Here is a 23994-nt window from a genome sequence, read left to right as displayed (position 1 = left end):
CCACGGGGTACTTCGGGCTGTACCCTGCCCATATCTCGTTGTAATTGTCATGGTTCTCTTTTTGAGGCAATGTTTTTATGGCCAGATGCCCTTCCTGACGTCAACCCTTTTAGTCGCCTCTTACGACACGCAGGGATACGGTGTACCTATTCTAAACCGGGGTACACACCTACTCGATGGTCCGCATTATCGCTGTCTTAGATTTTTCGATCGTGGATAAAGGGGGTCCTCCCAAGGGATCAGGGGCTCAGGGGCTCAGGGGCTCAGGGGCTCCCCCCCCCCCCCCTCGTACAGCCCGAAAGGAGCAGATTTTTTTTTAATGCCGTGAACAAATTTTGGTACAGCACGGGTGGTGAAGGTTGTGGTCAAGTTTCATCGAAATTGTGTGTGTAGTTTCAGAGAAGAAAACAAATTCCTATTTTGGGGGTCAAACCTGGATCCACTGACCCCTGGTAGACTCCCTTAGACCCCCATTTTGTTAATGCCATGAACAAATTTTAGTCACAACACAACAAATATCAGTTGTGCCAAGTTTGGTCACAATCCCTTCAGTGGTTTCGGAGAAGAAGTTGTAAGCGTTTATGGACAGACGGACGACGTGTCATCGCATAAGCTCCCCTGAACTTCGTTCCAGGTGAGCTAAAAATGAGTACCCTGTAGAAACACAATCCCTCAGAAATGTACATGCCAAGGAGGGCAAAGCAAAATCAGGTTGAAAATCGACTCACCGATAGTGATCAATGCACTGAACAACCTTTCCAAAGGTGCCTTCACCGAGGGTGCCAACAACTTCATCTAAAGCAGGAAAAGAGATGGAAAAGTTTAAGTTTCTGAAACAGTTGAAAAAAAAAAAAAATTAAAAATAAGATATAAAAACGGGTAGCAAAGTTTAAAGCAGAAACAGCATTCAATTCTAATGCACTAAAACCTGAAAGTGCATTGCCATTAAAACATTTAGAGCATTGTTCAAACTGCAAGCTAATCTCACCTAACAGTCATGTACTAAAACGTTTTTTTTTTTTTTCAAAGCAAACTTTTTATTCTATCGTTTTTGTTTGCAAAGGATGGAAAATTAAAAAGAAACAAAACCCGTGTCGAGGACAGAGCAACGTAAGAGCACCAAATGATTACGAAATTGGCTGTACATCTCGCTTGTAGAAAGTCTCCAATGCGATAGATCAGGTGGCCTTCTTCATCATCTTCCACACTCCTTGCCCTCCGGCTATTTTGCCTGCTCCTCTGTTCGTCGGCCCCAACATCACCACAGCAGCCACGGGCACAACATCCGGGCGCAAAACCCAAAGGAGAGGAGGACCGCAGCAGCACAGCCGGCGGGACGAGTCAGTGCCGTGGCAAATTCGCGTTTGGAGGGGCAATGTTTCAATTCCCGCATGTGATGCATACGATGCAACGATAGGGATATTGCAGAGGGACATGTAAAGATACAGTACTACAACTTGACAAAAGCAAAAAACCTATGCAGCAAAATGAAAACATCTCACCAGGTCCATCCATATCTACAAGTACGAGTTAAACTTGCAAAGCTTAGCACAAGCTAACTTGTGATTTTTAAACATTAACAATCTACTGCTCTCAACTGGTGCAACTACTTACCTCAAAAACGATGCCTGTGAAGCAATGGCTAACATCAATACTTTAGCAATGCAGAAGCAAAAGGCTCGCAAATACGCTAAGCACTGAGCCGCGTCTAAGCAAAACACTACGCTAGGGCAGCGGCCAAATGCCACAGCCTCGTTTTCAATATCCCTCCACAATACTGGATGGACAAGCACAACAGTACATGCAAAATGCAAACTTCATACGGTTAAAAAAGCGCTTCTTTGCAATTTGAGGACAGCTCAGTGCAGAGAAAATTTCTTTAGCGTTTTCTCTTTAGCTGATTATATAATTCTGCCAATCTTGTATGCGATCGGCACGCTTAGGGTACAGCAAGTGCTCACTCACCGAGGAAGATCTGCTATACGACCTGCTGCGGTACTTCCTCCGCTTGTGACGACGGCGACTGCGATAGCTGCTTTCACGGTCATATTCCCGTGACCGGGGGTTGAGTTCACAGGTGTGATGAGAGTAGCAGTAATCATCGCAATCGAAGTCTCTGGTCTTCATGTGGTCCTCTCGGTAATCAACACAATACGACCTTTCCGTGTACTGCCGTCGCTCGTACGAACGCCCGTAACTGCGGCAGAGGTCAGGTAGTTCAGGAAGGGATTTGAAAAAAACGAATTGGGCGTTTAATTTTGGTATAGATTCAAGAAACAAGAATCATAGAAATAACAGAAGCTATAAAGCATCTAAAAATGCAAAGCCCGTTCACATCTGCTTTGTACTTAAACTAAACTAGACGAAAACAGCCAAAACTAGAACGGCACTTATTAGAGCGCACACCTCCGCCAGGCTGAATCATTTACATTATGTATCCCACTGATGGGCCAGATCTGGACCTGAACCAAAATTGAATCATTTGTTATTGTGACCAAACAAACTCCACCCTTTTTTGTATACATAGTCGAGGCTCATGGAAGAGCTAGCACGCTGAATGGATCAGGAGGTAATAGCCAACAACAGGACACAAAACATGCATGCATCGAGAAGGGAACGCCAAGGAGGAAAAACTGGAAAATGGAGGAGGGATTTGGCTGGGGTTAACAAGTGTAGAAATGATTATGGTTTTGGATTGGGGATGATCTGAGATGGTGGTGAACATCTGTCTTGAAGACCTGGAGGGAAGAATGCGATTGAAGAGGATGTGAAATCAATTCCACAGGTGTATTGGGGAATTAAAAAAAAAATTGATGGTGGGAGCTAGCCCATTTTTTCTCACTCCATCAAAGAGAGCAGTACTCCATAAAATATGCGGATGAAAGCCTTATAGGTGGATGGGAGTTTAGGTGTGCCAAGGAAAGACTGTACCATGGAGGATGCCCAGTCGCAGCTGGATTTGGAGGCAACCGTTGAAATGTGGTTTGCCCAAGAAGATCATGGCTGACAGCGAGACCCAGCAGTTTAAATGACTGAACCACCTCGAGGATTAAGAAAGTAAATAAGGAGAGTGCCATGTGGGTTGGTGTTGTTGGTGTTGGCTTAGCGGTTAGGGTGCCGGCTTGGGATCCTAGGATCCTGGGTTCGAATCCCGGTCGATCGCTGAATTAACGCCAGGGGGGTTGACTTAGCCTGTCATCCTTCCGAGGTCGGCAAATTGAGTACCAGCTTGCTGGGATGAATGATCATGGTGAGTACCCCGATTTAGAATAGGCACACTGTATCCCTGCACATCGTAAGAGGCGACCAAGGGTTGACGTCAGGAAGGGCTTCCGGCCATTAAAAAAAAAAAAAACTGCCTCAAACAGGGAACCATGATCGTCATGGGGCCCGCAAGGCTAACCCCCGCTCTAGCGGGGAAAATGGCCTTAAAACGATCATTCATTTATTCATGTGGGTGGGGGTTGGGGGTTGGGGGGTGGGGGGTGGGGGGATTGTTACCAGATGGTCCTTTCTGAGAGCAATTTGTCAGGATTCAAAATAGAATCGCTTGTTCTAGTTACTTGTTCCAATCGCTTGTTCTTGTCACCTACCCAACTCATCTACCTACCAAGTTTTGTCATTACACATCCATAACTTTGAGATATTGTGCTGCATATCGTTTTTTAGCCCCATCTCTTGATGGTGAATAATCACTTTAAAAAAATTATAGTATCCTGATCCGAATCCAGATCTTCACCAAAATCTAATCATGTTGTCCTTGTCGCAAACCCAATATCTCCACCAAATTACGTCCGAATCTGTCCACAGCATTTTATCCATCCACAGATATCGTGTTCACAAATCGTCAGACTGGCAGACAGATAAAGCGTGAAAACATAACCATAAAATAAAACATAAAATAAAAATAGAAGTAAAATTGCTCAATTATTTTCTCCATATTGTTACATATTTATGTGAATGTATGTGAATTACCATTCAGGTCTTTGCTTATCCATGTGTATTGTGTAATAGATTAAGGGTTGTTGTGGTTGGAGGGTCAGGAGCCCTTCTGAAAAGTGTCCGGAAACGGAAGTGACCGGAAACGGAAGAAAAAAAGACACGAGGAAGAAAAGCGACGAGTATTATTCTTCCTCGCCCCGCTCCGACGAAAGGTGGGATCGACCTTGCGCTGCGTGGAAAAGCGGCGTTCCGAAGCCCGTCTGGCGCGAGGAGTTACCGGGACGTGTACCTACCCGGTGGAGACGTCAAGTTGACGTGGGGCCGTGCATCGACCCCGCGTCTGGCACCGTTCGCGGCGCCGTCTAAACAGACGCGTACGGGTCGCACGTTGGGGCCTAACACGCCTTGCAAGCGGCGTGGGGCTTTTGGCTTGCTTTACCGTACCCGCTTCGCGTGGCCACGAGGGGCTGCAGCCGCGGTGCCTGGTACGATACCTGCCCGGTGGAAACACGTCCACCTGGGGTTCGCTCAACCGCCCGAGTGCGGCAACGCCGACCAGCATCTCGGTCAGGAGGGGCCCAGAGACATTGTGAGGGGCAGAGACCAAAAGGGGGTCGTGAGTACAGACGTGGACACACCTATATAAGATGGCCATCTTAATCATATAGGGAATTGATTGTGGATTGGGAATTGTTGATGGTTGTTTGTGGTTGATTGCTCGGGGAATATCCGTGATTGTATCATTGAAATCGTATGATATCCTTACCCTGGAAATATATCATTGCACATCAGTTTCTCTTGGGTGGAATTCATAGGGATTGCGTTGCGAAAGCGCATATATATAATACTACTTGCTGGCGAAGGTCCTCTCACGGTCCGGGGGTCACCGAGACCAGGTAGTCACCGAGGGGACCACGTAACAATATTCTTATAATAAAAGTTTGTTGAAAATGACGACAAAAACTCAAATGGTAAAAAAAAAAAAGGTATGGCGTGGATAGACAAACAAGAATGAATGAATGAATGAATGATCGTTTTAAGGCCATTTTCCCCGCTACAGAGGGGGTTTAGCCTTGCGGGCCCCATGACAATCATGGTTCCCTGTTTGAGGCAATGTTTTTATGGCCGGATGCCCTTCCTGACGCCAACCCTTGGTCACGCTCTTACGATGCACAGGGATACGGTGTACCTATTCTAAACCGGGGTACACACCGGGGTGGTCATAAAAATTCATTTGCAAAAAATTGGCAAAATCAGTTGATGCGACCTTGACCTTTGGAACCCAAAAGCAATAAGCTTCTAGGATTGGATTGGTGAACCAATTCAGTGACCCAATATTCAAATTCAATCCGGTGGAAAAAGACAATTTATACACTGACCTTTTGACACAATCATTAAATATTCTTTTGCATATCCTTATTTGGGAAAAAAAAATTGTCGACAAAAGGTCAAATGGTAAAAACGTTAGACACAGACACACAGACAAAACCCCACATGCTAAAGATCCCCAGAGCATGGGGAAAACTTTTAACCACTCGGAACACCATTAAACTATAATAATAATAATAATTAATAATAATTCATTTATTTTGTATAGCGCTTTTCCAGAAGCCCAAAGGCGCTTTGACAGAGTGGAAAACATAATGCATAACAATACATGAAAACAACAATTGCAAAAAGACAAGAATCAAGAAAACAAACAGCAGCGATATACGGCATATATATAAGACAAGAATCAAAAAGACAAGACAAGAATCAATAGGGAAATATTTAAAGCAAAAGGAGGGAGAAGGAGAAGAGATAGTCAGGGGTTAAATGCTGTGGGTTGAATGTTGAATGCAGCGTTGAACAGGTGGGTCTTTAGTGATGTTTTGAATGTGGTGAGTGAGGAGGAGTCTCTGATGGTGTGAGGTAGTGAGTTCCAGAGGGTGGGAGCAGCGATGGAGAAGGCCCTGTCCCCCCAGGATCTGAATTTGGTCCGGATGGAGGGGGTCAGGAGGTTGGTACCAGCAGAGCGGAGGTTGCGGGTGGGAGTGTGTCTGGAGAGGAGGTCAGCCAGGTAGGATGGGGCCAGGTTATGGAGGGCTTTGTATGTCAAGAGGAGGATTTTGTACTGGATTCTCTGGGGGATGGGGAGCCAGTGAAGCTTGTAAAGGACGGGGGTGATGTGGTCACGGGTCCGGGAATGAGTGAGTAGACGGGCAGCGGAGTTCTGAATGTATTGGAGTTTATTGGTGATTTTTGAGGGTGAACCATAGAGGAGGCTATTGCAGTAGTCCAGACGGGAGGTGATGAAGGCGTGGATGAGGGTTTCTGCAGCCGTGGAGGAGAGGGATGAGCGGAGACGGGCAATGTTTTTCAGGTGAAAGAAGGCTGACTTTGTGATCTGTTTAGTGTATTTGTCGAAGGAAAGGGTTTGGTCAAAGATGACGCCAAGATTCCGGATGTGAGGGGAGGTGGATACTGGGATACCGTCGATGTTGAGGGCAAAGTTATGGGTGGATTTTGTGAGCGTTTTTGGGCCAATGATGATTATTTCAGATTTATCACAGTTAAGCTTGAGGAAGTTGATTTGAAGCCAGGATTTTATTTCAGTGATGCAGTTTGTCAGGATAGAGTGGGTGTCGGTGGAGACGGACTTGGTGGAGATGAAAAGCTGGATGTCATCGGCGAAGCAGTGGAATTGGAGACCATGACGGCGGATTAAGTGACCGAGCGGGGACAGGTAAAGGATGAAGAGGAGGGGGCCAATAACTGAACCTTGGGGGACACCTTGGGGGAGGGGAGCAGTGGGGGATTTGCAGTTATTGATGGAGATGAACTGGCATCTGTCAGAGAGGTATGATTTAATCCAAGAGAGGGCAGTGCCGGTGACGTTAAAGGTGGATTCAAGTCGGGTGAGGAGGATAGTGTGATCGATGGTGTCAAAGGCAGCGCTGAGGTCGAGGAGGACGAGAATGTTGAGGTTGCCAGCGTCAGAGGAGAGGAGAAGGTCGTTGGTGATTTTGAGGAGAGCAGTTTCAGTACTGTGGTTGGAGCGGAATCCGGATTGGAATGTTTCATACAAGTTATTGGCAGAGAGATGATGTTTGAGTTGAGTGGCTACAGCGCGTTCCAAAACTTTTGACAGAAAGGGTAGGTTGGAGATGGGTCTGAAGTTGTTTAGGGTGTCAGGGTTTAGACCAGGTTTTTTTAGAATGGGGGTAACAGCAGCAATTTTGAGGGAAGGTGGGACGATGCCTGTAGACAGGGAGGAGTTTATTGTTGCAATGATAAGTGGAGAGAGAGCAGGGAGGGAGGCTTTGACAAAGCTGGAGGGGATGGGGTCAAGAGTGCAGGTGGCAGTTTTCATTCCTATGAGGAGTTCAGAGAGGTCAGTAGGAGAGATTGGGGAGAACCGAGACAGGGGATGGCAGGACAAGGGGGGGCAGGTGGTTGGAGGGGGAGCGGGTGCGGCGGTGGTCAAGCTGTTGTAGATGTTGTCAATTTTGCGTTGGAAGAAAGAGAGGAAGGAGATGCAGTTGTCTACTGTGAATGACTGGGTGGTGGTGTTCAGGGGGCGGAGGAGTTTGTTTATTGTCGAGAAGAGTGCTTTTGGGTTTCCGGAGCCAGAGTGGATAATTTGAGAGTAGTAGGCAGAGCGGGCGCGGGAGAGGGCATCTTTGTAGTGTTGTATGTGGTCCTTGTAGGCTTGGGAGTGAACTGTGAGACCCGTTTTATTGCGGAGTCTTTCAAGTTGGCGAGCACGAGTTTTCATCAGGTGGAGTTCAGGGGTAAACCAGGGAGCAGAATGGGTGAAAGAAACTGTTTTGGTTTTTACAGGCGCAAGCTGGTCAAGGCAGGAGGAGAGAGTGTGGTTGTAGTAGTCAGTGAGGTCGGAAGGGGTGTGGAGGTCAATGAAGGGAGAAGTGGACATTTTTTCAGAGAGGGTGGATGAGAATGAGGTAGGTGAAAGAGCGTTTAGCTTACGGAAGTTGATTGTGCGATAATGCCTTGTGCGAAAACTATAACTCTTCCTTCCATAATCCTCATCATCCATGCCAGGGCAAACCACCTTGGCAAAATGTCTTTAAAACCACCTTCATTCGCCAATGCCACAGTCATACCTGGGAGACCTCCGAGATCTTGTGTGATAGGAATCTCTTCTTTGGCGTCTGACGGATCTTTCCACACTACTGGACGCCCTGCGCCGCCTCTTCCGGCTGTAATTGTCTCGCCATCGATAACTAGAATCCCGTTCCGACGAACGGTACCTTTTGGAGTAAGGCATCTAGAAATAGAAAGAAAGAGTATCGACTTTATGCGACCATCGAGGAATACTGCACCTGGTGTGACTGTGAAAGAGAAAGGACAACATCTGGCACAACAGCTTCACATTAAAAGGAGCAATTCAAAGCTTATGAAAACTCTTCATGAAGGACACCGCGAGATCTTTAACAACCACAAACTAATACGGCAGCCAGGACACCCAGTATAACGTCTATCCGAGGGACTGCATGCATCTTGATGAATCTTCATGATAATCTTAACTTGTCGGCCAAAATCAATGTGAAACTAGAATGGCACTCAGTGGAGAGCATACCTCCACCTGGTTGGCCAAACACTGAAAAAATTATACTACTTGGATCCGGATCTTCACCAAAATCGAATCGATTCTTCCTCGTCACACACACAACCTGTCCAACAAGTTTCATCCAAATCCATCCATAACTTTTTGAGATATCCTGCTATGTATCGTTTTTGGCCCTATCTCCTAATGGTGAAAAATCACTTTAATAATTCTCATATCCGAATCCATATTCAGATCTTCACCAAAATCTAATCAATTTGTCCTTGTCTGACACCCAACCGGTCCACCAAGTTTCGTCCAAATCCGTCCACACCTTTTTGAGATATCCTGCTATGTATCGTTTGTGGCCCATCTCCCAATGGTGAAGAATCACTTTAAAAATTCTAGTAGCCGGATCCGAATCCGGATCGTCCTTGTCAAACACCCAACCGGTCCACCAGGTTTCATCTGAATCCGTCCACAACTTGATATTTTGTTCACAAACGGACAGACAGACAGGGGTGAAAACAACCTCCATCCACCTTTGGTGGCTGAAGTAACAAGAACAACACTCAGTAGAGAGCACACCTCCGCCAGGTTGATTGGTTTACGTTTTGTATCCCACTGATAGACTGGATCTGGATTCGGACCTGATCCAACATCTAATCGGCTTGTTCTCGTCACCGAACCAACTCATCCACCAAGTTTAGTCATAAATCAACAACAACCAACAATGTCTCAATGGTGAAGAATCGGTTTAAATGCTGTCGGATCCGGATCTTCGCCAATATCGAATCAATTCTTCCTCGTCATACACCGAACCTGTCCACACCTTTTTGAGACATCCTGTCCGCAGACAGAAAAACATAACATCCGCCTACCGTAAACAAGTAACTTGCAGGGTTGGGATGATACCTCTTTAAATACAACGTTCGCAGCTGGGCGGATGTGACGTCATCATTGTTATTATCATCAAGGTAAAGGCAACTTATGGCGGTTAAATACGTTATACGGCGGCCGGATGCTGATACCATAACCATACTTTTTTTTTTTAAGCTGCTTTGAAAAACCCCACATTGCGGCTCCCTCATCACAATCCCCAAAATCTCAAATAACCTCCACAGCAAAGTTGAGGAACGATGCGAAAATGATTATCAAACAAAAGTCTGAGAGAAAATGAGTCTCGTTTTAAAATAAATAAAATGGCGAATCAGTAAAAGTACAAATGCATTTCGTATCCTCCCTCATGAAAATGAGAAGGATCTCGCGAAAGAACGCCAATCTATGGTCCCGTCCGTTCGCCAATCGCACCGCCATTTGCCCTCCTCACGGACACATCGACAGGGTCGCGGGGATACTCGCGTACACATCGACACAACGGCCGTTTCACAAACACGTACTGCGACTGTCAGTGTCACCTGTACAACCAAAAACAAAGAAATGCCGAAGCTGTCACAAGAGAAATCACCTTCGAAGTCACAACGGGTGAAACGCCAATGCGGAAAGCTCACACGAAATGGCGTCGCAAAAATGGGGCGGGGCCAAATATTCAAATTTATTTGGGCCGAACCAAATATTCAAGTATTATGGGGGGGGGGGGGGGCATTGGGTTAGTTCATTTAGCTACGTTAAATGCGCTGGTTGGAGATGGGGAGGGCTGTAATAATTAAAAGTTAACACGAACCCGTTTGTTTAACCAGAAATATAATATACAGTACATATTTGGCAGTGGCAGCTTTCAGCAATCAGCACAAATACCAAAAGCACATCGACATCAGTGTACTTTTCCATGATTTCTAAGGATCTATTTAGTATGAGTAGACAATGGAGATGTGATTGTTCTTGGTGTTGTTGTTCTTTTTGTCATTCCCCAAACCTCCTCTTCTTCTTCTTCATTTTAAATGGGGTGAGTTCCGACGGAATCAAGCTCCTGGACTTCGACCCTTATAAATCTTATAAATACTGTATTCGAATGTTATAAATGATACTGTATTTGAATCTGGGTTAACCTGGAAGTTTACATGATATTCAGACAATATAAAATGTACCATAATAGATATACTGGAAGTTTACCACTTTATTCCTGCCAGTTTTGATGTTTTGTAACCTTTAAGGTTTGACTATTTCCCCGCTTTGATGATTGACATCAATCTGCCAATATATTGTTTACTTATCTCTATATATTGTGGCGGACACAAGCAAGAGGACACGAATGCAACGCACCAGCAGGTGGCGCGAACGTCCATGCGGGGAACTGGAGGGCATGCCCCGCCTAATCCTATCGACCGATCGGCCACGCCCCGCCTATCGACCGATCGGCCACGCCCCTTGTGTTCGCGATGGCCAAGGTGAAAGGTCGCCGAGCCATGGTCGGCACGGCAGCAGCGCCACCTCTCTGCCGTGTCCGAGTACACGACGGACATCTGTCACGTGGCGGGTAAGGACAACCCGGTGGCGGATTGCCTTTCCCGGTCCGCCGTGCACGCGGTCCACCTCGGGGTCGACTATGCCCGGATGGCGGAGGCCCAGACCACCGACCCCGGCGGCCAGGCCTTGCGGACCGCCGTCACGGGCCTCCGTGTCACCGAGGTGCCGTTCGACGTCGCGGGCACGGCCCTCCTATGCGACGTCTCCCTCGGCCGGCCTCGCCCCATCGTGCCCGCTGGCTGGCAGCGCCCGGTGTTCGACGCCATCCACGGCCTGTCCCACCCTGGCGCGAGGGCATCCCAGAAACTCGTCGGGGCAAAGTTCGTCTGGCATGGCCTCCGGAAGGACGTCCGCGACTGGGCCAGGACGTGCCTCGCGTGCCAGCGCTCAAAGGTCCACCCCCACACTCAGGCACCGTTGGCCCCGTTCACGGTGCCCGAGCGGCGGTTCGACCACGTGCACGTCGACTTGGTGGGACCTCTGCCCCCCTCGCGAGGGTTCACCCACCTCCTCACCATGGTCGACCGCACCACACGGTGGCCGTCCCATTGGCGGCGACGTCTGCGGCTGAGGTGGCGCAAGCTTTTATCGCCACTTGGGTTGCCTGGTTCGGTGCCCCCTCGGACATCTCGTCCGACCGCGGCCCCCAGTTCACCTCGGAGCTCTGGGCCGCGGTGGCGCAAGGGCTCTGGGTGAAACTACACCGCACCACGGCCTACCACCCCCAGGTCAATGGCCTGTTCGAGCGCTTTCCGGCAGCCTCCTCTTTATCATGGACACCTTGTCCGGGCGCCGTTTCCTCTGCGATACAGGAGCGCAGGTAAGCGTCATCCCCGCCTACACGTCCGACGAGCGAACCGCGGGCCGGGGCCCCGCGGTGCATGCCGCCAACGGTACACCCATCCGCACGTTCGGGAAGCGCTGCCTCTCCCTGCGGTTCGGAGGGCAACGCTTTCAATGGTCGTTCGTGACCGCCAGCGTGCCGATGGCATTGCTCGGTGCGGACTTCCTATGTGCGGATGGGTTGTTGGTCGACGTAAAGCACAAACGGCTCGTCCAGGCATAAACCTTTAGCTCGCTCGCTTGTTTGCTGAGCAGCTCGTTGAGCGGCTCACTGAGCGGCTCACCGAGCGGCTTGCCAAGCGGCTTGCTGGAGGGTTCCGTCCCGGCGAGTTTAGTTTGCACGCTTCCGGCAGCGGACGACTTTACCCGCCTCCTCGCTTGTTTCCCGGCCCTCACGCGGCCTATCTTTTCAGCGGTGGCCGTGAAACACGGGGTGGAGCATCACATCCCCACGGTCGGGCCGCCGGTCTATGCCCGGGCACGCCGACTCGAGCCCACGAAGCTCGCCGTGGCGAAAACGGAGTTCGCCACGCTGGAGCGGCTGGGGATCGTACGGCGCTCAAACAGCGCTTGGGCTTCCACGCTGCACATCGTGCCGAAGCCCGGCGGGGGATGGCGGCCGTGCGGGGACTACCGCCGGCTCAACGATGCCACCACCCCCGACCGCTACCCGGTCCCGCACATTCAGGACTTTTCCGCCCAGTTGGCCAACACGACCGTGTTTTCGAAGGTGGACCTCATCCGGGGCTACCATCAGGTCCCCGTCCAACCAGTCAACGTCCCGAAGACGGCCGTCATCACTCCTTTCGGCCTCTTCGAATTTCTGAGGATGCCCTTCGGGTTAAAGAATGCGGCTCAGGCGTTCCAGCGGCTTATGGATAGTGTCTCGCGCGACTTACCTTTCCTGTTCGTCTACTTGGACGACATCCTAGTCGCGAGCGCATCCTGGGAAGACCACCTGCTCCACCTCCGCACGCTGTTCGAACGCCTGGGCCAGCATGGCCTAATCATCAACCCTGCCAAGTGCCGTTTCGGTGTCACCACCATCGACCTCTTGGGGCACCGCATCAACAAGCACGGGGCCGTCCCGCTACCGGCCAAGGTGGAGGCGGTCAGGGATTTCCCGCGGCCCCGCACGGTCAAGGGGCTCCAGGAGTTCCTGAGCATGGTGAACTTTTACCACCGCTTCGTGCTCCACGTCGCCCAGCTCCTCCGCCCCTTGCACGAGGCCCATCCGGGGCAAGCCGGGCAAAGGTGACATCGCATGGTAGGAGCCGATGGCCGCGGCGTTCGCAGGCGCAAAGCTGGCTCTGGCCGACGCCACCATGCTGGCGCACCCGGCGCCCGATGCACCGATCGCCCTCACCACCGACGCGTCGGATTACTCGGTGGGCGCGGTGCACGAGCAATGGGTGCGTGGTGCTTGGCAACCGCTGGCGGTTTTCAGCCGGCAGCTTCGCCCGCACGAACGTCGGTACAGCACCTTCGACCGTGAGTTGCTCGGATTCCACCTGGCGGTCCGACACTTCCGCCATCTGCTGGAGGGCTGCCCGTTCACGGCCTTCGTTGACCACAAGCCCCTTGTGTTCGCGATGGCCAAGGTCGCCGGGCCATGGTCGGCACGGCAGCAGCGCCACCTCTCTGCCGTGTCCGAGTACACGACGGACATCCGTCACGTGGTGGGTAAGGACAACCCGGTGGCGGATTGCCTTTCCCGGTCCGCCGTGCACGAGGTCCACCTCGGGGTCGACTATGCCCGGATGGAGGAGGCTCAGACCGCCGACCCCGGTGTCCAGGCCTTGCGGACCGCCATCACGGGCCTCCGCGTCACCGAGGTGCCGTTCGACGTCGCGGGCACGGCCCTCCTATGCGACGTCTCCCTCGGCCGGCCTCGCCCCCTCGTGCCCGCTGGCTGGCAGCGCCCGGTGTTCAACGCCATCCACGGCCTGTCCCACCCTGGCGCGAGGGCATCCCAGAAACTTGTCGGGTTCGTCTGGCATGGCCTCCGGAAGGACGTCCGCGACTGGGCCAGGACGTGCCTCGCGTGCCAGCGCGCAAAGGTCCACTGCCACACTCAGGCACCGTTGGCCCCATTCACGGTGCCCGAGCGGCTGTTCGACCACGTGCACGTCGACTTGGTGGGACCTCTGCCCCCCTCGCGAGGGTTCACCCACCTCCTCACCATGGTCGACTGCACCACACGGTGGCCGGAGGCCGTCCCATTGGCGGCGACGTCTGCGGCTGAGGTGGCGCAAGCCTTTATCGCCACTTGGGTTGCCCGGTTCGGTGCCCCCTCGGACATCTCGTCCGACTGCGGCCCCCAGTTCACCTCGGAGCTCTGGGCCGCGGTGGCGCAAGGGCTCGGGGTGAAACTACACCGCACCACCGCCTACCACCCCCAGGCCAATGGCCTGTGCGAGCGCTTTCATCGCTCCATGTAGGCCGCGCTCCGGGCCAGCCTCTGCGATGGCGGCTGGGTCGACAGACTCCCCTGGGTCCTGCTGGGCCTCAGGACGGCGCCCAAGGATGACCTGCGCGCGTCCTCGGCGGAGCTGGTCTTCGGGCAACCACTGCGGGTACCGGGTGAATTTATCCACGGCTCCTTGGTCCGCGGCACAACAGCGCTCCGCCCTTCAGGAGACCGCCCGGAGGTTCGCCCCGGTGCCAACGGCACACCACGGTTGCCTGCCTTCCCACCTCGCCCCGGAGCTTCGCACGGCCAAGTATGTGTTCATCCGGCACGACGCCCACCGGGCACCGCTACGGCCCCCGTACGACGGGCCCTTCCGCGTATTGGAGACCGGGGACAAATTTTTCACGGTCGACATCGGCGGTGCCCCGGATCGCATTTCCGTGGACCGCCTCAAGCCGGCCCACCTCGATCCGGACCACCCCCCGCCAGCGGCTCTGCCTCCGCGTCATGGCCGCCCCCCGGCCGTCGGACCCCCAGCACCCCCGCCAGCAGCTCTTCCTCTGCGTCGAGGCCGCCCCCCGGCGGTCGGACCCCCGGCACCCCCCAGCCCCGCCGTCCCGCCACCCCCAGACTGGCACCCATCGCCAGGGGGCGTTTCGGCCGGGTCATCCGGCTTCCCCGCAAACTCACCCTTCAGGTGCACGGGAATTCTGGGGGGGCGCGTGTGGCGGACACAAGCAAGAGGACACGAATTCAACGCACCAGCAGGTGGCGCGAACGTCCAGGCGGGGAACTGGAAGGCATGCCCCGCCTATCGACCGATCGGCCACGCCCGGGGATGAGGCGTGGCCCCGGAACATATATGCGTGCTTCAAGCTCGAGCCCGCCCAGTGCTACAGTTTGAGCTTTCCTAATAAAGACTCTTTTGGTTATCCAACGCGTTGTGGCCTACCTTTTTGGCAAGCAAGTTGTGTGCGTAGCACCGCACTTCAATATAAAGGAGGAGTGTCCGTCTGTGTGGATGTCTGCTTTCAACTCAAGAACTACACATCGGAAAAAAGTTTTAGACAGATTCGGAATCAGCATAAAATCCTGGTGGTTATAGGCTACTTTTTATTGTAATATCAATGGTTAAAAAAACCACGCCAGCTGCAATTCCATGGTGTAGTTTGTGGCGGCGCTATTGCCCCTTTCCGATCCCATGACGCATTGCGGTTCTGATTCGCGATAAGGTCTATGCACTATCACCGACACTTTTCCACCTTTTCCATACCTTTTAATCAGATTTACCTTATCGTCTATCGTAACCACATTACGCTTGGAAACACTAGCATTATCCTTCTTCAGACCCATGGCTAACACAGACACAGAAAAGGAATACTGTACGTCGCCTCTGTTTTGAATGAGAATCAGCGGTTGCGCGTACGTACAGTATACTGTATGTACATATTTAATGTGCTTTTTATTGTATTTTAAATTGTTTTTTAGCTTCTTTTATTGTTAATTTATGTACTATTATATAGAGATTATTCTTATTCAACCCGGGCGAAGCCGGGTACCTCAGCTAGTACCTTATAAGGGTCGTCTCCTGATATGATAAATGATACAAATTCCCTTCCTCCGATGGACATTATCAAGCAATGAAATGTCTCTCACATGGATGACAATGACCCCAGCCCCAGAGTGTGTCCTGAAAAAGAATATTAATTGTGTGAAAAGTCATTGTGAAAGAGGGCTGTGCTCATGTCATCAGGTTTGTCTTGCAACGATTTTTGTGGATGTAAGAATTGTAAAAATTATACCACCATTGACCAATAACAGCACCTGCGGGGAGGTGGGGTGTCGATGTTGACTGCAATGGGGCTGATGACATGGATGATTAATCTAAAATGCCGGTATTTTGTTGCATTATTTTGTGTTACTGCACACTGAATATGATGAATTGATACAATACAATATACCTTATAATGATTTGTGTCCCAGTGTTACTGCATATGAAATGGTCGGTTTCACGAGACATCATAAAGTGTGATGAGTCTGATGAAAAATGGAATGTGTTTGCCAAATAAACTTTGATCCATGAGATGCCATATATTTAATACTGGTTCAATGCCCAAATAGTAGATAATATCATGTTATATTGGCATATTTCATCAGAGCACATGACACAAGCTTCCCACTAAAGATGCCACCTTGCTCTGCCTGGCTAACAACCTGTTACCTGACCCAATAAGTTCCCAACTACGACATTGTGGTGCTGGGCACACACGTTAAACAAAGGTAGGCCACAACGCTTTGGGTTAAGTCAAGCTCTTTATTAGTTGCTCACTCGTCAGCACTGCCGTGCTCGGGGCTGCGAGCCCGCGTGTATATCTGGAGGCCACGCCTCACCTGGGGCGTGGCCGACACCCACTGGTGCGCGGAATTACGTCACTGCGCCAGCGAGCCATCGTGTCCGCCACACGAGCTCCCCCAGAATTCCCGCGCACCTGAAGGGTCAGTTTGCGGGGCAACCGGATGACCCGGCCGAAGAGCCCTCTGGCGGCTGATGGCGTCTGGGATGCCGGGATGCCATCTGGGATGCCTCTGGCGACATCTGGGATGGGTGCAGGGCAGGGGGGTGGCGTGACGGCGGGGTTGGGTGGTGCCGGGGGTCCACCCGCCGGGGGGCGGCCCCGACGCGGGGGCAGAGCCGCTGGCGGGGGGTGGTCCAAGTCGAGGTGGGCCGGCTTGAGGCGGTCCACGGAGACGCGGTCAGGAGTACCGCCGATGTCCAGGGTGAAATGCTTCGCCCCGGTCTCCAGCACGCGGAAGGGCCCGTCGTACGGGGGCCGCAGCGGTGTCCGGTGGGCGTCGTGGCGGACGAACACGTACTCCGCTGTGCGAAGCTCCAGGGCGATGTGCGTTGGCGGGCAACCGTGGTGCGCCGTCGGCACCGGGGCGAACCTCCGGGCGGTCTCCTGCAGGGCGCCGAATCGCACAGGTAAAAGTACCTCGTGTCGTCCGCTGTGACGCCCCGGAGCTGGAATTGGGCCTCGGCCTGTAGAAACCAGGTGTCGGCCTGCGCTTCCCACAACTCCGGGAGCTTGATCGCTACAGCGTTGATGGCCATTGCGCGTTCGGGGAACAGCAACGGCTGAACCAGTCGGAGGTCACCAGTGTGGTGCTGGGCACACACGTTAAACAAAGGTAGGCCACAACGCTTTGGGTTAAGTCGAGCTCTTTATTAGTTGCTCACTCGTCAGCACTGCCGTGCTCGGGGCTGCGAGCCCGCGTGTATATCTGGCGGCCACCATGGTGCCGTGGAGTCGGGGAGGAACTCGCCCGGCACCCGCAGCGGTTGTCCGAAGACCAACTCCGCCGCGGATGTGCACAGGTCGTCCTTGGGTGCCGTCCTGAGGCCCAGCAGGACCCAGGGGAGCCTGTCGACCCAGCCGCCGTCGCGGAGGCTGGCCCAGAGCGCGGCCTTCATGGCGCGATGGAAGCGCTCGCACAGGCCGTTGGCCTGGGGGTGGTAGGCCGTGGTGCGGTGCAGCTGGACGGCGAGCCCCCGCGCTACCGCCTCCCAGAGCTCCGAGGTGAACTGGGGGCCGCGGTCACCGGTCGGATGAGATGTCCGAGGGGGCGCCGAACCAGGCAACCCAAGTGGCGATGAACGCCTGCACGACGTCCGCCGCCGTCGTTGCTGCCAAAGGCACGGCCTCCGGTCACCGGGTGGTGCGGTCCACCATGGTGAGGACGTGGGTGAAACCCTGCGAGGGGGGCAGAGGTCCCACCAAGTCCATGTGAACGTGGTCGAACTACGTTCAGCACCGTAAACGGGGCCAGCGGGGCCTGGGTGTGGCGGTGAACCTTCGCGCGCTGGCACATGAGGCACGTCCTGGCCCAATCGCGGACGGCCTTCCGGAGGCCATGCCAGACGAACTTGTCGGCGACCAGCTTCTGGGAGGCCTTCGTGCCCGGGTGGGACAGGCCGTGGATGGCGTCAAAAACCCGGCGCTGCCAGCCTGTGGGCACGATGGGGCGAGGCCGGCCGAGGGAGACGTCGCACAAGAGGGTCGCGCCCGCGCCGTCGAACGGTACCTCGGTGACGCGGAGGCCAGTGACGGCGGTCCGAAAAGCCTGGACGGCGGGGTCGGCGGACTGGTCCGCCGCTATCCGGGCATAGTTGATCCCGAGGTGGACCGCGTGGGCGACGGACCGGGAAAGGCAATCCGCCACTGGGTTGTCCTTCCCCGCAACGTGCCGGATGTCCGTCGTGTACTCGGACACGGCCGAGAGGTGACGCTGCTGCCGGGCTGACCACGGCTCGGCGACCTTGGCCATCGCGAAGACCAGGGGCTTGTGGTCGACGAAGGCCGCGAACGGGCGGCCCTCGAGCAGATGGCGGAAGTGCCGGACCGCCAGGTGGAGCTCGAGCAGCTCGCGGTCGAAGGTACTGTACCGCCGTTCGTGCGGGCGGAGCTGCCGGCTAAAAAACGCCAGCGGCTGCCAAGCTCCCTTCACCCATTGCTCGTGCACCGTGCCCACCGCGCCCACCGCGTAGTCCGACGCGTCGGTGGTGAGGGAGATCGGTGCATCGGGCGCCGGGTGCACGAGCATGGTGGCGTTAGCCAAGGCGAGCTTCACGCCCGCGAACGCCGTGTCCATCGGCTCGGTCCAGGCAACGTCGCCTTTGCCCGGCTTCCCCCGGAGGGCCTCGTGCAGGGGGCGCAGGAGCTGGGCGATGCGGGGCAGGAAACGGTGATAAAAGGTCACCATGCCCAGGAACTCCTGGAGCCCCTTGATTGTGCGGGGGCGCAGAAAACCCCTGACCGCCTCCACCTTGGCCGGTAAGGGGATGGCCCCGTGCCTGGTGACGCGGCGCCCCAAAAAGTCGATTTCGGTGACGCCGAACCGGCACTTGGCGGGGTTGATGATCAGGCCATGCCGGCCCAGGCGTTCGAAGAGCGTGCGGAGATGGTGGAGGTTCTCCTCACGGGATGCGCTTGCGACGAGGTTGTCATCCAGGTAGACGTACACGAAGTCCAAGTCGCGCAAGACGCTGTCTATAAGCCGCTGGAACGCCTGGGCCGCATTTTTCAACCTGAAGGGCATCAGCAGAAACTCGAAGAGGCCGAATGGTGTGATGACGGCCGTCTTCGGTATGTCCTCCGGCTTGACGGGGACCTGGTGGTATCCGCGGATGAGGTCCACCTTGGAGAAGAGGGACATTTTCGCCAACCGGGCGGAAAAGTCCTGGATGTGAGGGACCGGGTAGCGGTCGGGGGTGGTAGCATCGTTGAGGCGGCGGTAGTCTCTGCACGGCCGCCACCCGTCGCGGGGCTTGGGCACAATGTGCAGCGGTGATGCCCATGCGCTGTTGGAGCGCCGGACGATGCACGGTCGCTCCAGCGTGGCAAACTCCTCCTGCGCCACGGCGAGCTTCGCCGGGTCGAGGCGGCGCACCCGGGCGTAGACCGGTGGCCTGGCGGTGGGGATGTGATGCTCCACCCCGTGCTTGATGGCCACCACCGAGAAAGTGGGCCGCGTGAGGGCCGGGAAACTGGCGAGGAGGCGGGTGAACTAGTCCGCTGCCGGAAGCGTGCAGACCAACCTCGCCGGGACCGAACCGCTCAGCAAGCCGCTTGGCGAGCCGCTCCGTGAGCCACCCAGGGAGCTGCTCAACGAACTGCTCAGCGCGCAAGCAAGCGAGCTGAAGGTTTCGGCTTGGACAAGGCGTCTGTGCCTCACGTCCACCAACAGCCCATGCGCACAGAGGAAGTCCGCTCCGAGTAGGCCCATGGGGACACTAGCGGTAACGAACGACCACTGAAAGCGCTGCCCCCCGAACCGCAGCGAGAGACAACGCTTCCCGAACGTGCGGATGGGCGTGCCGTTGGCGGAAAGCAAAGCGGGGCCCCAGCCCTCAGCTTGCTTGTCGGACGCGGAGGCAGGGAGGATGCTCACCTGCGCTCCCGTGTCGCACAGGAAGCGACGACCCGAGGAGGTGTCTGTTATGAACAGAAGGCTGCCAGTATGGCCGACGCTCATGGCAGGAAGCGAGCACCGGCCTGGCCGTTTCCCGACCTGCCAAAAGTACAAGGCGGGCGGCAGGACCTGGCCTTGTGGCCGAACCTGGTATGGAAGTGGCACCAGGTCTGGCCGGTGGTGGTTGTCGCGCCGGTTGTGACGACGGTGGTGGGCGGGGCGTGGCGGCGGCCACGCGCGGATCCGCCAAACCTGCGCCGTTTTCGGGAGGATCTGAACGCCATGCCACGTGGCGATCCGAACCACTCGCGCCGTGCACGGCGCCGGGATCCACGACGGCCGTGCTATATGCCGGCCGTGCGTCGTGGGCTGCGAAAAACTTGTCCGCCTCCCTGGCCAGGGCGCGCGGTTCCGTAATGGTCGAACCGGCCAGCGCGAGCCGCATCTGTACAGGTAGCTGGCGGAGGAAGAGAGCACGGAAAAGGTAATCCGCGTGGCCGTCGCTGAGCAGGGACAGCATGTAATCCATGCGGGCGGACAGTCGTGTGTCGCCGAGGACGGGAAGGTCCAAAAGACGGTCAGCGCGGTCGGCCTCCGTGAGGCCAAACGTGTCGAGGAGAAGCCGCTTGAGCGCCGCGTACTTGCTCTCGTCTGGCGGGTGCCGGAGGAAGGACACGACTCGGGCGGCCGTGCCGGATCCAAGGGCAGTGACCACGTAAAAGTACCTCGTGTCGTCCGCTGTGACGCCCCGGAGCTGAAATTGGGCCTCGGCCTGTAGAAACCAGGTGTCGGCCTGCGCTTCCCAGAACTCCGGGAGCTTGATCGCTACAGAGTTGATGGCCATTGCGCGTTCGGGGAACAGCAACGGCTGAACCAGTCGGAGGTCACCAGTGTGGTGCTGGGCACACACGTTAAACAAAGGTAGGCCACAACGCTTTGGGTTAAGTCGAGCTCTTTATTAGTTGCTCACTCGTCAGCACTGCCGTGCTCGGGGCTGCGAGCCCGCGTGTATATCTGGAGGCCATGCCTCACCTGGGGCGTGGCCGACACCCACTGGTGCGCGGAATTACGTCACTGCGCCAGCGAGCCATCCTGTCCGCCACAACATAAAACTTTTTTCTCGAGTTGCTTTGTCTGCAAACTAAAAGATCACCGATTTTGAAATGTTTCTCTCAGATCCTGTTGGAGATATTTAAGCTCAAAGTTATAGAAACCTAGAGTGTGTTACAATATTTTGACAAAAGAGTAACTTCCACAATTTCACTGGAGCAAGTATGTACAGTTCAAAGTAGAGTCCCTTTATACAGAGAGTAACGACATGACGATCCGGAAAAATACGGTCACGTGACTCAGGGAGCCATTTTGGAGCCAAATTCGCGTTCGCTTAACTTCTCGCGTTCGCGTGTTATGCAAGTACAATCGATTCGACTACCTACGGAAGCCTTAGTTCACTGAAAATGCCGGGTTGTTGTGCATTTGGATGTACAAATAGACATGACGAGGGTTTCAAGATGTACAGATTCCCTTCAGATCCCAATAGACGTAAAATATGGGAGAATAAAGTGAGCCGTGTGGGCTGGAAGCTTCGTCTTCAAAGCTTTGCGAGGGAGGTCAAGTTACTGTTCAGTCCCGTTCAGAAAGTAAAGTGAATTATTTAACTTTCACCTTATAGAGACTACAAGTAATTCCCGCAACGAGTAGTCAATAGCTGTCATTGTATCATAGTGAAAACCGTTAATTTTTTTGTTTGGAAACATTGGATACTTTGCTTGACGGTACATTGTACTGTATTTTCTATATTTCTATTTAGAAAAAGAACGTTCAGTTCACAATATGCCAACAGTTTGATAACAGCGAGTATTAGGAATCATTTCTAGAGAATGGTTATGAATGGTTATGTTGTAAATTCAACAGGGCTGGACAAAAAGAAGAAGTCTCTGTTTGGCATTATTGTGTATTCGTGCATGCATCTTTTATTGTGTATTGGTGCATGCATCTTAAGAAATAGCTTGCCCATGTAGCATATCCACTTACCCTGTATTTGATCTTGCCATTTTTTTTTTTCAGGGGAACACAAAAGTTCTCAAAAAATTCCACATAAGGCAATGAAAGTTTTAATGATTGTAAAGATAAAAAGCAGGAAGTTGCTATTCATATTGGGGTCTCAACCCTCACAAGACCTCTAATTTGTATCGTTCTTCAAAATGGTAGAGATAAATGCTAAAAAAAAAAATCATCACATATTGCAATTTTGACAGCTGGACTACGTTTCATGTATTCTGATTGTACCTGGATCTGTTGCTGAATGTGGTTAACTGATGAAAAGAAAGCTGAAAAGGTTAATTTACAGTATGTGTGCATTGACCGAGAGCCTGTGTGTGTGTGTGTGTGTGTGTCTGTGTGTGTGGATATGTGTGTGTGTGTGTGTGTGTGTGTGTGTCTGTGTGTGTGGATATGTGTGTGTGTGTGTGTGTGTGTGTGTGTCTGTGTGTGTGGATATGTGTGTGTGTGTGTGTGTGGATATGTGTGTGTGTGTGTGTGTGTGTGTGTGTCTGTGTGTGTGGATATGTGTGTGTGTGTGTGTGTGTGTGTGTCTGTGTGTGTGGATATGTGTGTGTGTGTGTGTGTGTATGTGTGTGTGTGTGTGTGTGTCTGTGTGTGTGTATATATGTGTGTGTGTGTGTGTGTGTGTGTGTGTGTGTGTGTGTATGTGTGTGTGTGGATATGTGTGTGTGTGTGTGTGTGTGTGTCTGTGTGTGTGAATATGTGTGTGTGTGTGTGTGTGTCTGTGTGTGTGGATATGTGTGTGTGTGTGTGTGTGTGTGTGTGTGTGTATGTGTGTGTGTGTATGTGTGTGTGTGTGTTCATCCCGTGTGTGTGCATGTGTGTTTTAATGTGTTGATGTTTGTGTGTATGTTTGAGTTTATTGGCTCTGAAAACGCATTAAATTTGTTACAGTTTGATAATGTTTACATTAAATTCATTTCTTTCAGACAAAACACACGTGTGTTTTAATGCCCCCCCCCCCCCCCCACCCCGCTTTTCCTATCCTCTTAATCGAAGAGGTTAAAGATTATTTTATGTGACAAGACTACCTTGTCACATCGTATGTTCAAATTCTCTCCAGGCATCGTGAGTAACCCAAATTATTATTGCCAACATCGCGATAATGAGGATTCAGAAATCACCCATTTTGTCACTTCTCATCAACCGCTCATTTTTTCAGACAAACTAATATCCCATTATAGTCAATCTGGAACATAATGGAGCTAATACTCATAGACCGACATGTCGATACAATAAAATAAATAAATAAAAACATTCACCGTACTCCCTAACCCGCCCCGTGTTTGTGCAGTGGTGCATTGCATTACACACGCATAGCTCATAGTGCACTGTGCATGTGCCGGTTCAGTGGTTCCGCACAATTGGCCCCAAAATGGCGGCGTATTCTCAGTTGTCGTTACTCTCTGTATAAAGGGACTCTAGTTCAAAGCACTCAAAATCGGTTTTCAAAGCCTTCAAAAAGATGTCTAGCCACATTTTCATGTCTCAGCTTGCAGCCTAACAGCGACAGGGAAAAGGAACCTGGCCGCAGGACACCTTTTTGGAAGGCGGTGCAGCAGGTGGCGGAGGGTTGTTTATTTGTGTGTTTGTTTTTTTGTTGTTTCAAACATATAACCGGGAGAGCCAATGAGATGCGGCGCAACATTAGCAGCCGTGAAGCCGAGCGGCGGCCATATTGGCGGGCCGAATGTTTTGTCAACAAACAATTGCGCCCATCGGTGACTAATACTAGTAATAGACTCGACAGAAGAAGTAAAATTTAAAATTGTACATAACAATGTAA

At 52.9% G+C, this 23994-nt stretch overlaps 1 protein-coding gene across 10 annotated transcripts in view; it reads right to left on the bottom strand.

Annotated features, from left to right (window-relative positions):
* LOC137414654 (dual specificity protein kinase CLK2) overlaps positions 1–10030 on the bottom strand; it is a 45814-nt gene extending 35784 nt beyond the window's left edge. For 4 of the 10 annotated variants that reach the window (XM_068100167.2, XM_078771313.1, XM_078771312.1 and 1 more), the window contains exons 1-5: positions 9960–10030; positions 8049–8212; positions 1966–2197; positions 1146–1239; positions 729–795 (exon numbers count right to left, since the gene is read on the bottom strand). In XM_068100167.2, coding sequence (XP_067956268.1) covers positions 729–795; positions 1146–1239; positions 1966–2197; positions 8049–8212 — 557 coding nt within the window. In that variant the 5' untranslated portion in view covers positions 9960–10030. Of the gene's footprint in view, positions 1–728; positions 796–1145; positions 1240–1965; positions 2198–8048; positions 8213–9372; positions 9427–9959 lie in introns of those variants that run through there. The other 6 variants (XM_078771315.1, XM_078771316.1, XM_068100163.2 and 3 more) reach the window with 5 other exon arrangements.
* Between the last annotated feature and the right edge of the window lie 13964 nt (positions 10031–23994).

The sequence above is a fragment of the Myxine glutinosa genome, chromosome 2, assembly GCF_964187855.1.
Source record: "Myxine glutinosa chromosome 2, kmMyxGlut1.1, whole genome shotgun sequence".
NCBI classification, from domain to species: domain Eukaryota; kingdom Metazoa; phylum Chordata; class Myxini; order Myxiniformes; family Myxinidae; genus Myxine; species Myxine glutinosa.
Note: the sequence above shows the minus strand (reverse complement) of the source record. Positions and strands in the feature narration are given on the sequence as shown.